Raw genomic sequence first — 13,343 nt, 5'->3', positions numbered from 1 at the left:
AAGTGAGAGGAGGTTTTTGAGTGAATGATGGGACAATTGTAATGGGGTACATGGAGTGTGAAAAGAAAGGCTATAGGATATTATTGTTTTATAACACACACCAAAATTTTAATACCTGTATAGGAAGTGTACACATGTTCCAGCAAATATCAGAAGGTAGGAAAGCGTTTATCTGAAGTGTTGGGATGGTTTTTACCTCTTTCTCCTAGGCTCGTTCTTCTACATATCACAGATGAAATTGGGGGCAACATTTATAAAAGACATCTACTGTTCTTGGGTCTTACCCTAGCTAAGAGGGATATTGCAAGGGCATGGAAGGATCCGGCTCCACCCAAATTGAGTGCTTGGAGGGCCGGTCATGACTGGTATATTGGTCAGGAACAACCCATTTTTAAAGTGTGAGGGTGTCCTCAGAAACACTTTAAAATATGGAAATGATGGGCAGATTTTAGGGGCCTTATATTGGAACCACCTCCGTCACACCCTGCTTAAGTCGAAACCATATAGAGATGCAGCACAGGGCAATAGGGCTGTTCGGTTAGACATGATGTATGTAGATGGGCTTGAAGAGCATAATCGGGGTTTTGTTTTGTAGTATATGACACAGAGTTTTAAAATGTTTGGGGCTGTCTTATACGGACCCGAATGGTTTATTTTCTTGTTTTACAACTGCTATATAACAATCACCTGCTCAGCATTCAATATATGGACGATTGTATATTTTCACTATTTTGTTAAGCCTGCAATTACTATATCTGCTGACTCAATAAAAAGAGTTTTAAAAAGAAAGAAGGTAGGAAAGCAAAATCGAAGGGCTTTTTTGTAATTCTGAAGTGTGATGGAAACAAAGATTTCATTGTGATGAAAACAAATCAAGACCCTTTATTTGGTAATGTGCAAATTATAAAAAATCACTAAAACCCGATTTCTACACATTATCATTTGGGTGCTATATAGTTTTATCAGTAAGACCGTATGTCTGCAAATGTCAGTGCACTAGGGCACAATCCTTTAGTAATATCCAACAGTATGCACTACCAGCTTCATACTACATCTTTACCACTCTCCTCATGAATATATTTGCTATACTTTGTGTGAAGATAGGATGTTTCACAATCCCAATGACTGCAATGATATAAGATTGATGTCAGCGCCCCCACTCTGAAAATTATTCCAGCACCACTCGTACAAAGGTGCTGAGCTATGTCCCTAAGCCCAGTTTTCATACAAACTCTTGCAAGTATTCCCAAACAAGATTCTTGGTGAAACTTCCTAATCATACTCAATCATCCCACGTGCGTGTGATTTTTACACAAAATTGGAGAAAAACGGATCTGGGGACTAGATTCAAGTCCTGGTGCTGGCTCTGGGAAAATCAACAAATTATCTGTGCTGTAAATAAAATAAATCTGACCTTCTGTAATCTAATTTGGTGCTCATGTGGAGCACTTGAATCGGCAGTGTTCTCTCTATATTAAATTGCAATATGTATGGAGACCAAAATGCACCACTGGGACTCGTTTTATTACAAAATGGATATGAGGCCTACCTAATCCCACACTCTGCTGCAGAAGACTTTTTTTTAATTTTAGAAAATCACTGGTATCAACAGCAAGTTTTTTTAGAAGCCTTAACGCTGAAAAGAGGTCACATCTGCTACTTTTATGAGCAGATTATTTTTTAGAGAGGAACTCAAAAATTGTAAAGAGTATGTTATTTTATTAATTTACGTCATTTTGAAAGATAGTTCATTATTTTATTAAAAAGAAATCTCCCCGCCCCATGTCCGCTGAGGCTAGGTGTTGTTCTATAAATTGGGTCATGACCCTAAAATGTTTGGAAAGCACGGCTCTGGACCATGCCAGTTTTGTATATCCATGTATTTGACTCTTATGAGGAATGTTTGATAAACATAGTTAAATAAAGTAATGTGGTAAATTAATTCCTATTCTGCCTTCAGGCCATGAGGAATGAGAGTGACCTGACCTAAATGAAGAGTTACTAACTAGTATTTTTCACAAGGACCCTAACAAAATGCAAAACTTATATTCCTGACACAATGTTATCGCTTGGATAATATACCTGTTTTCTTAAAAAAAAAATCCAAATATGTTTACTAAAGTGTTCTCAGTATTTTTTTTATTTTTTTTAGTTTTATATAGCGCAAACTAGACCCGAAACATCGGGTGTAAGAGCGCTTTACATGAGCACCAGTTTTGTTACAGAATAACACATTCACTTTTGTTAGGCACAGGGAGATTAAGAGATTAGCCCAGAATCACAGACTGTTGAGCGTCGTTGCCGAGACTCGAACCCGGTTCCCCAGCTTCGAGGTCAACCGCTCTAGCTGTACAGTTACATCCTCTCCCCAAGTATTCAAATTGCATTGTGACACATTGATATACCAATCAGAAACTGTTACAAGATCACCGCTATCTGAAATCACTTGGCAATTCCGGTAAGAAATACATTACAACATGTTACATTTTTGAGGATACTATCCGAGAGAAAAAATAGTGAAACGCAGTAAGCAGAACAACACAAACATAACCTGGTTACTTGTGTCGGGTGAGAGAGTAATGTTGTGTGGGATATTTACTGTATAGCTGAGGCAGTACTTTCATCTCAGAGTACTTCTTGCCAAGTGGTACTCAACACATTACAAATTCAAAGAAGTGGGTCAGCTCCAAATAGGCCATAAAGAGCACTTGCATTTACGGTGGGTACATATCGTCATCTTGGTCTCTTTGGAGTGCAAGTAAAAGATCGTCCCATGAAGCCGTTATGCGGTGCTTGCACAGTCCATGCAACTCCTCCCTGTGACTCAGTCGTAGCACATTACACCAATGTGTCCTGCCAGTACGGAACTCAAGGGAGTGCTGTTGCCTTCCAACTCATGGTAATCATTCTTCTGGCCAACTCTAGGGCCGGATCAATAAATCTAAATGTGGTTCCACCCACCCTGTGGCAGCCATGGAGTCCTAGAATAGGAATCTCAAGTTTTTGTCAGGCCTGACTATCAGTGACCTCCTGATGAACTGTGCAGATCTCATCCTATAAGTGTCCTGCCACTGGTCAGTCCCAAACCATATGTAAGTCGTGGATGAGGCGGGGTATATTTTCTGTACTCTAGCCAGCGTTAGATAGGCTTTATGCAATATATTACATCGCATGTATTAAAAACGAGCATTGTGCAAGACCTTTTGTGGGTATACATGCACCCTTTTCGAAATCCTCTGGAGTCAGTAGATATTCCAGATCTTGCTCCTAGCAAGCCGTTAGGTGGCCAGAGGGTCCTGTTGGGGTTAGCTTTCACTAGCCATGTAGCGAGTTGACCCCATGCCCTAAAGTGAAGAGTGTGTGCGTCAATGGAAGTATGCCAGGTTTGCATGCTGCTCTACCCCAGCACTCTATTTCGGCCATCAGGTGCCTGTGTGTCAGAAACTGTCCAAGCGGTAAACCTAGCTCATCTGGTAGTGTCTGAAATGGGACTAAATTATGATCCTGAAACAGGTCTTCGAGTTCAGTCACTCTGGCCATTGCCAACAGAGCCATCTCTTCCCTGCCCACTACCTTGCAGTGTAATACAGTTCCCACTAGAAAATGTAGGACTTTGTATTAGGAAAGCCAAACTTCTGAATGTAGGGACTGAGTCCATCTACCCCATCGGACGATGTCGGGCCAATTCCTGACTAGCTCAGAGTGCCTCACCTAAACCCTTAAACCAACCAGGGTAACAAATGATTTTGGCAACCTCCAACATAACGCTCTGATGCCCTAGGGAATCGTGGAAACAGATCTTACCCCTTTCATTGTTTACTTATACATGCCTATGGTAAAACACAAGAAAGATACAATGAGAGTTTTTCAATGCATTGATTGAAATTATCGTAATCTTGCATAGAAAGAATGTGCTATATTAGGCTTATAAAACAATTGAAAGTAACCAGAATTATGAACATGGTGAAAATAATGAACATTCCAACCATGGCACTATTAGTGCAGTGGTTAGAGTGGATTAGAGTTGAGTGGAGTGGCATATAGTGGAGTGTCGTACAGTGAAATAGCATAGAATGGAATAGTGTAAAGTGGAGTGGCATAGAGTAGAGTAGCGCAGAGTGGATTGTGGTGCTTTAAACAGACGTTACATGAAAGTTGGTGAATGGATGTAGATGTATTGTGGCAGAATATAGATTATGGAGTGTAAATGTTCATTTTTGGTAGTAGGTGTAAATAATTTAAGTAGTGCTAAAGTTGTCAATCTGAAAATAGTTATATTTTGGGCAGAGTTATATCGCAGTAACTTTCTGGTATACTGTGGTACATGCCCATGACAAGGCAGTATATAATTGGCTAATGGCTGTCTTTACAAAACATAAAAGGCAGCTATGTTGTTTTTAGCACACTTCGGCTACATTGTGGGTTAGGTTAGGGCCGTAGATATAGGTAAGCAGCCAAGGTCCGTGCAGGTAACATCGGTGGGGCCGGTTGGGGGGGATTTCGACGGACGATGAGGAGGAAGAATTATTTATTTATTTAATTTTCCCTCTGCATCGGCCTTCGAAATCCCCCCTTACATGTTCCCACCACCCCACCGCTGTTACCAGCACAGACTTTATTAAAGTGGTAATAGGTAGGGAAAAATATAAACAACATGAAATAATCTGGGTAGCACTCCGATTTTTTCTGTTTCTGACTGCATTATTTAATGTAGTCAGTGTGTGCGTGCAATACTGGTAAAGGAAACTACCTATATCCCTACTCCAGTATAAAGCAAAGTAAATTCCGAACTGAGTTTGTCGGATTAACCTGTGTGCACTGCTAAATGTATTTAGCCTAAAATGTAAACAATTCAAAACAACATTACATATTCTGTATTCAGAAAAATATTTTACATCAGAATCAGTTTCCAAAGCAACATTCCTTTTAATGCATTTATGCATATATATTTCTCAACAACGAATAAAAACAAATAAGTCCAATTAGGTAATTAAACAAATACAATTTAACGCTGTTCATCACATAATAAATGAATTATTCAAAAACAAAGATATTTTCTTCTTCTGTTTGGTCCACATAAAAATGATTATCGAGGCCCTATGCATTTTGGGACCCACAGTCCCTTCTTCGGGGGCCACTATGTTCAAACATAAAGAAAAAATCTAATTAGATCATTCAGCAAAGGTAATAAGCATGATATAAATACAATTTCAATTCAATGTAACCTTGAGAATCAATTATGAACCATGAAACGAAACATGGAATCATAAGTTATCATGGGAGACAACTAGTTGATTTTTTCAAACTGTTCAGTACACACTTTTTTAGCCCCGATTATGAGTCTCATACAAATCTTTTCAGGGAGCGTGCAAATCAGCTTTCATCAGCTCTCATTAGAACCAATTCGGAATACAATGCCCTCCAAAGTTTCTCCTTTTCGATGGCATTGCCTCTTCTCACTCACCTTAGGACCTAAAGGTACTGTCTTTGCTGTTGTCTCAGTATGTGCTCACCTATAACAGGAGTTTATTTCACAGTAAGTTTCCGTTCTTGTAGTGAGACCTTATAAGACTGATACAGACTCTACATGCTTTGCCTCTACAAACTACATACTTTACACTCATCAGGGCAGTCTTTGTGATTATATATGGTATTTCATCCTTTCTGCAAAATTATCAAGAGGGGTACAAGTTAAAAGTGGGGTCAGAAAAGTGTGGTTTACCACTCAAGTTCCCAAATGAGATTTTGCATCACAAAAAGATGTCAGGCAGGCAGGCTTTGAAGCTTAATCAAGTATATATCTTGACTGGTAATTTGCAGACCATCTGCAGACACTCTCTTGCCCCAAAAATTAAAAGACTAAATCATTTCATTGGGTGAATGAGACTTTTTTCTCGTTGTCTAAGGGGGAGGATGTCAGGAATGTCACCTTTCCTGCAAGGCAGTAGGGGGTGATTCGGATACTCAAGAGGCAGTATACCTAAACTACCTCAGGAGTGAGGTCCGGCATGAGGAAAGAAGTGTTTAGGTGTGAATTGTGTGAGCTGGAGTACAAATCACTACAGGAATACATCACAGGAGAGCCCTACAAGACTTAGAAGATAGCATTGGGGAGTGACTTTGGGGTCTGGATGAAGATTTTTAACAATGGATAGCACACAGAAGTCTGAGCTGACTCGCTGGGTGCTTGGAATAGAAAGACAGTACCGAGTACTATAGGAACTGGCAAACACCGTGGAATGCAGAAGAACCCTGAGGATAAGATGTCAGTTGACCATCTGAGGAGATGTAATGCATTAGTCCCATATAGTCTGTGAACAGGAGACAAATTGAATTAACAAGAACCACAATAAGTTAATGGGGGACAATGAACCAAGTAGGTAATAAAAAAAAACAAATAGTTGCCAACTTAGCAAGGGTGGAGCCATACAGCACACAAGAAGTTGACAGTCAGTATATTTCTTGTTCAACCCCCTTTAATTGCAACATGCATCCATTCTGCTTGCTCTATCAGCCCTGACCTAGAACTGTTTGTCTGTGACCTCCTGTGGATTTGTGGGGGCCAATGACCATGAGCTGGTCCCCTGTAGTTTCCAATCTTTTACCAAATGTCAGGTAAGTCTATCACAAATGTTTGTGTTCTTGAACTGATGCCTCCTTTGTATTCCCTGATAGAGGGCTCATGGACCTCAGTGCTGTGATTAGCTAGTCCTGAAAGAAACATTTTGTTTGTGACCAAAATGATCTGATGTAGTACTTGAACGATGGGTCATGAAATCAGTTGGGGTCCAATGAACCTGATAGGCTATTCAATAAAACCTAGGGCAGTGTGGGGAGGCCTAAAAAACCAACAGGCCTCCAAAAACTGAAAGATAATGTAGTTGCAGGGTCTGCTGACTGAGGAACATATATAGAGACCACAGGACCAATCTAAGTGCCACAGACCATCTGGTGCATTCTGGGATCTGCAAATCCTATTCAATTCTGCTGATACACAAAGAATATTTAAATCTGCAGCTATGCAGCCCATACTCTGCAGCTGCAGGGTATGTTTGGTGCAGAGACCCGAACGCAAACCCTTTCAAAGGCTGTGGAAAGTGGAAGTTGGTTGCATGTTAGTTTGGGTGCAGGTCTTGGCCCTACAGCAAATCCTCAGAGCACTCAACCAAAGATGTGCATAGCAGAGGTATCTGCATAGGAGGTTGAATGCGTGGCCTGGCTTCAAGGTAGGCCCTATGGCCAGCCCTCATTTTTCATGCTCTTTGGACATGCACTGTAGGGCGTGCCCACATGATGAGTTTGGTCCGGGAGATCAGACCCTTCTGATAACCAGCAACCTCTACTATGCATGGTCAAATGTACGAGGTGTGATGGGGCAAATTACACTTTAGTTGACTGGAAGGCACTGGGGTGCTTCAGGGCAAAAAAAGACAGTTTGACTATGCAGGCACAGGGTGCCATAATGCAGTAAGTTATAGCTCAGGTGGCGCCAGAAGGAGGGTGGTGTGAGAAGGTAGGGACAGCTGTGGCGTGGTGACAGTAAGGGATATGGCAGGTCATTCAGGGATAATGTGAGAGGTAGTGGCTGGCACTTAGGACTTTGGCTGTGGTAGAATGCCAAAAATTGGTTGAATTTCATTTGCTTGCCCGCAAGAGCCTTAACAGGAGTGGTAATGGTTTCCCACTGTAGAGAAATTTGTGAGTCATCCTACTCACCTAGCATTAGTCACGGGCCATATGTGACTGATGCTGTCAAAATATTAAACATTCACTTATCCTTTTTGACATCTCATTTAATGACATTCCAGTATTAATGTTAGTGTATTATACTCAATCTGAAGAACTACATGGCCATAATTTACCCTTTAACTAACAAATAATTTCTTTTGATTGTTAGGGAACTACAAAACATTTACATGTGTTACATCAAGTATTATGGTGTCTCCAATTATTTGAGTGAAGAGGTTCTTGTCTATTCTTGAAATTACCTATTTTTTCATGTGGAGAGCGTAAACAAATATGTTCACTATGTGGTTTTATTCTAACTGCCATCTTTCTTCTTTGCAATCTGTTGCTGTTCTGTTTCCTGGCTTAGAGACCTTTTTTTAAAATTGCTAGATTACACACTTTTCGTCTTTGGGGCCAATTACGATCTCATCCGGAAAGCATTCCTACCAAATCGGTTCCGGAATGCTTTCAGAACCACTCCAATTGAGGGAGTTCGACCGAGCGTTTTGAATGCACCTGGATGCTTCCGGATTGGATTCGGTCGTACTCCAATTGACTTCAAAGGGAGCCTGTGTTTTGAACGAATACACAGGCCACCGCTAATAAAATCGTCTGGATTTGAACACCGCTAATAAAATCGGCTGGATTAAACAAGTAAATGCCCTTCTGTCTAGTATTGGCTTTCCAACCCAGCCTATCGGTCATCCACCTTCATATACAAGAAGTCAAGTAAAGCATCTGTATTGGGCTTGGATCGAAGAGAACAACCTTCGGAAAAGTCAACTTGGCAGCCTAGCAGATGCTTTCACCGATCTGAAATCGAATTGTCATCTAGAAAGCTACTTCAACATCATTAAGGTGCCAGCCAATAGGAAGCTGTATACATAGTTTAGGCATGGCAGGCTACCTATTAATGCCTAATCCAATTCCTGGCAGAACAACAAACTTCAACCCAAGGGCTGTCCTTCTTGCCCATGTCCACATGAATTTATCGGGCATGTACTTTTTGCCTGTAAGCATACTCTAAGCCAAGAAGCAAATAGATAGCTCCTGTGTGCAGACAATTAGGGACGCAAAGCTCTAAAGTTGCCCTACGGATACTAAAATCAGATGCTAGACCCCTTTTCACTTGTGCCACTGCGAAATTCTGGGCCAAATTTTGGGCGATTAGAAGGAGGGCACAGCTACAAGGGCCGATCGGTATGAACAGCTAAAATAGATTGTGTTGATCAATCAAGATTGCACCGACTAGTTAACGCTGCTATTTTTATAACTTTTAATAATTGTTTTTATGGCTGTATTTTATGTTTTTTATTCTGTTTTGTGACTAGTGCCAGAGCTTTGTTCTTAAACTAGGGGCAATTCCCCCCTTCTTTTTCTGCTTAATGTGCGGGCTATCAACTGGAAACTGATTTGCACAAATCTCGATGATGCACTTGTACTTCACTTGCACTTTATTTCCATAATCATGTTAGAGAGACCAAAGTCATGAATTGTTTTACTCATTTGATGCCAATGTAATTTTATCGTGTCAGCTTGAGCGTTTTTATTCCCATTTGTACATTTGCTTTCTGAAATGCCCTCTCAACCCAAAATGACACACTCACAATTTGTATGGTTGCTTCTTTTCTGGTTTGGTAAACCGAAATAAAGAATTATTTACTTACAATACACAGGCTTCCATTGAAGAAAGGGGTGGTTGGGGAAAATCATGCACCCTGTGGCGGTCATCCCATGGTGCCTGCCACATTGTGCATGGTTGGGGAGAAGGGTCCCTTGGGTACCCCCAGGTGAAAGGGGGGCCTGCTATGGGCCACCAAAGACAGATTTTGGCAGCCAATTCATTCCGGAGAACCTGATTCGGAAAGGCTGTCCGATTCGGTCATTGTAATCGCTCACTCAGAAACCATACATTAGTTACGATTCCACTACGAAAAACGCAACCTGTCCAAATGCCTTTCGGAACCAATTTGAAGAGCCCTAATGGTTTCCGGGCATCGTAATTGGTCATTGGGAACTGTGAATGATTCGGTCGGATACAAGGGTTCCTAGTTAGATTCGGGTTTGCCGAATCCGATTCGGAGCCCTTCTAAATGGCATCATAATCAACCCCTTTGTGTAGTCTCCTCTGCCTCAAGGTGTTTGCTGCTCATGTTTCATGGCCAGACAGTCCTCAACTATCCAGTATCCTTGACAGTCAGAGCACTCACACAAATGAGGTCCCAATTGTGGGCCAGTTAGAGTATGTTATCATTTACAACAGTAATTCTTGAACTATCCTCTAATTTCCACAGGCTTATGAAAACTCTTACACGAGGTATATACAATTGGCAATGTACTGTGGTGTTGAAAACCCAAAACATTACAGCATTCTAAGGACGTCAGTCTCAAGAAATCTAAAAAGCCTTCTTCTCAATCACTTTGCGAGATTCAAAAGGAGAGAAAGTAAAATTACTACAGTTGGTGCTTTCCGGGTGCAGACCCTTAGTCTGTTCCTGCCTACAGTTTTCTCTTTTGAGAGTTTATCTTAGTCCAGTGGATGCAGGCATTTCTTATTCTTCCATTTGCCCTATTTCTTAAACCTCTTGCTTTTCAACCATTTCAACCATTTCATGCTTGGCAAAGTTGTGCTACCTGATGTTTTCTATTAGGATTTGCGCTTGATGATTAAGCTTCTTCTCCCTGGCTCTAGTGATATTGATATTGATTCCAGGCAATCAGTGCTCCTACCGCTTCTCTATGCTTTATGTGCTCCATCCAGTCACCAATCTTTGCATTTCCTGAAACTTCTAACTAGAACCTAAGGGCCTGATTCACAAATAGCCTCCGCACTCATGGCGTAGGCTCCGCAGTCATGCTGAGATTTCTGCACTCACATGAGATCTGTAGTGCGTAGATCCTGCAGTGATTGCGGAGCCTCCCCCATGAGTGTGGAGGCTTTTTGTGAATTGGGCCCAAAATCTGCTCTTCATGCATTTCCCTGCAGCTTCACTCCTTGCTTTCCTGTTGCGATGTGTAACCTTTGGTTTCTGATGCATTGATTTATAAGGTTCCTGTTGTGCTCTAATGTCTAGTATCTCTCTTATGCCAATTCCCACTTAAGCTAGCGATCCAGTTTCCAATGCCACTAGTGCCTCAATTCCTAGTGGTTTCACTGCTTCTCTTTAATATAGCATTGTATTTATTTGTTCCCCTGTTTTTCATCTGGACTCCAGTGCCTTGTTTTTCTACTCTATGGCAGAGATCAACTTTCTGCAATCACCTTATTCTACACAGTGACAGAGATAAGCTTTCTGCATTCCCCTTTTGTATGTTTCTTTTCTTTTCGTTCCTTTCACTTTTTGTTCCACTGTGTCTGTCCATTGTCCCTTTTACTTGCCCTGTACGCTTTCTTCACCCAGTAATTGCTTCAGCCATTATTCCTATGGAGGTTTTATGTTGTCTGATTCTTATTTGTGGTAATTAGTGCGTGACTTAGCAGATATCATGCTGATAAGAAAAGAGAGCATGTTCCCTGGATAATACCTGCAGTGAGAGCCTGATGTATTTGTCATAGTTGTAATTTCTTCACTCTTGTGTACTTCCTATGCTTGGGTGTCTAGATAGCTTATTAGTTGCTTCGCCTCTGTCTATTCCCACTCCAGATTTGAACGCTCTGCTTCATAACCTTGTTTTACAGTTGATATGATACTCACATTCATTTTTAAATCTAACCCAGAATTCTGGCTGATCATAAAATGAGGTGTTATTTTCTGCCTCTTCTGGTCAATTGGTTAATTGGTTATCAAGTTTAGCTTTCCATCTCTCTGCCACGCTTCTATCTTCTGTTGTGTGTCTCTGGTCTACTGGGCTGTTTGTTCTCCTCCTCCTCTTGGCCGTAATGTCTTGGTAGTAAAAAGAAATGTCCTACATCTCATCTCATGGTGGTTAAAATTCAGAGTACCAGTCTCCACAATAAGGTTTAATAGTGGACTAGACTCCTGTCTTCATTGCAGAGCCCTAGATCCGATCTTTGTTGGTGTCATAATATTGTGGTGATGCCTGTATAGCAAGCTTTAGAATCACTCCTTTATACAGCAATTCCAAGTTATAAACTATGAAGGATGAAGAAGTGATACATTTCACATCTCTGCTGTTGAATTGGGAACACCAGCTTTCAGTAACATTTCAACGATTAGTTTTCATGGATTAGGAGAAAAGGGATATAGAGACAGATGAAACCCTAATGGATCTTATATATTGACCAGAGATACAGATTATACCGATTGTTCTTATTTCTGTATAAGTCATAAATCACTTCGAATGCAAACATTAATGACATAGTCAACACTTTCAAGCTGTCCTGCACCATGGAAATTATGCTAGATAATCATTTGTAGATTTTCGTTTTGACATCATTCATTTTATAGCACCTCATCTGAAATTAAAGCATCCCAAAAGTGTAGCAATAGCCCATTCTAATTTGTTCCATAAACTATAACCAGCTTTTATATAGCCAGAGGCCGCCTTCAAAGGGAGTAAGCAAAAACTGAAAGAAGGATCAACTCAATGAAAAAAAGGTGAATACTTTTTAGTTTTTTGAATTTCTAACGTTATTTCTTTTTCTTGTTTTTATAGCCTGGTGACTCTTGGATTTCTAATTGTGTCAGGTATGACTGTACAAATACAGCTGTAGGACCAGTTTTAGTTACATCTTCCATCAGCTGCCCTCCTTTTAATGAAACTGAATGTATTAAGGTCAGTGTCTCACAAGAAAAACATGTTTCTAATAATAGACAAAATGCTGTATTTGCTTAATGTAAATGTTCACAGGCAATTCATAACACAACATGACTTAGAAACAAGAGGCCTGAATGCAGCCCACAGTATAAAAAGGCAACAAATAATTTCCAGATTTTCTTACAGTTTTGAAAAGGAAAGCAATCATTAAGCTATGGCTCTAACATGTCATTTTTTTGTTCATTCTTTATTATAATAGAGACTGTTAGTTCACTAAATCTATTAGGATTGGTTAAACAGAATTTATTGAGCAAGATGAGTTTGGATCAAAGTCTTATTTAGGTCTGACTAGGGGTCAGGATATTCAAAAGCAGGGTCATCTGTTCATTTAACACGTTCCTCAAGTTTTAATTTAGGTCACGTTATCAGTCAATTACTTTTTAGCATTTAAGCATGTTGAAAAATGTCAGCTTTTATGCCTTAATAATTTTAGTTTGGTCAATATAGTTGCTAATTTATAACTTCTCTGGTAATGTGCAAAGTACACATTTTCACTTCATATAGTGTGAATTTGGGTGCTTCTCACTACATCATCCGGAGGTAAATCTATCCCATCATAAAAAGTTTATTTCATGAGAATGTTCCCACAAAATCTTTCTCGGCAGGGGAATTTTCCTTGGCAGTGTTTTCATGCCATTAGTAGGTTTTGCTCAGTTTTCTCCTGAAAAATCACTTTTATGCAGCTGATTTCAGTGCAGCTTAAAATAGCTTAATGAAGTAGGATCACTCAAGGATTTTTTCCATAACAAAATAAAATCATATTGTAAACTCTCAGTTACTTTTTTCTAATCTAGGAAAAGCAACTGTTTCATCTGTAGAAGTTGCAAATAAGTGAT

The 13,343-nt window shown here is 40.2% G+C and overlaps 1 protein-coding gene across 1 annotated transcript in view; it reads left to right on the top strand.

Annotated features, from left to right (window-relative positions):
• The window catches only part of OTOG (otogelin), a 1,045,291-nt gene that overhangs the window by 935,334 nt on the left and 96,614 nt on the right, over positions 1–13,343 (top strand). The window contains exon 53 of the mRNA XM_085647044.1: positions 12,346–12,465. Within this exon, the coding sequence (XP_085503170.1) occupies positions 12,346–12,465 (120 nt within the window). The remainder of the gene's footprint in view (positions 1–12,345; positions 12,466–13,343) is intronic.

The sequence above is a fragment of the Triturus cristatus genome, chromosome 3_2 (assembly GCF_964204655.1).
Source record: "Triturus cristatus chromosome 3_2, aTriCri1.1, whole genome shotgun sequence".
Classification (NCBI taxonomy): domain Eukaryota; kingdom Metazoa; phylum Chordata; class Amphibia; order Caudata; family Salamandridae; genus Triturus; species Triturus cristatus.
Note: the sequence above shows the minus strand (reverse complement) of the source record. Positions and strands in the feature narration are given on the sequence as shown.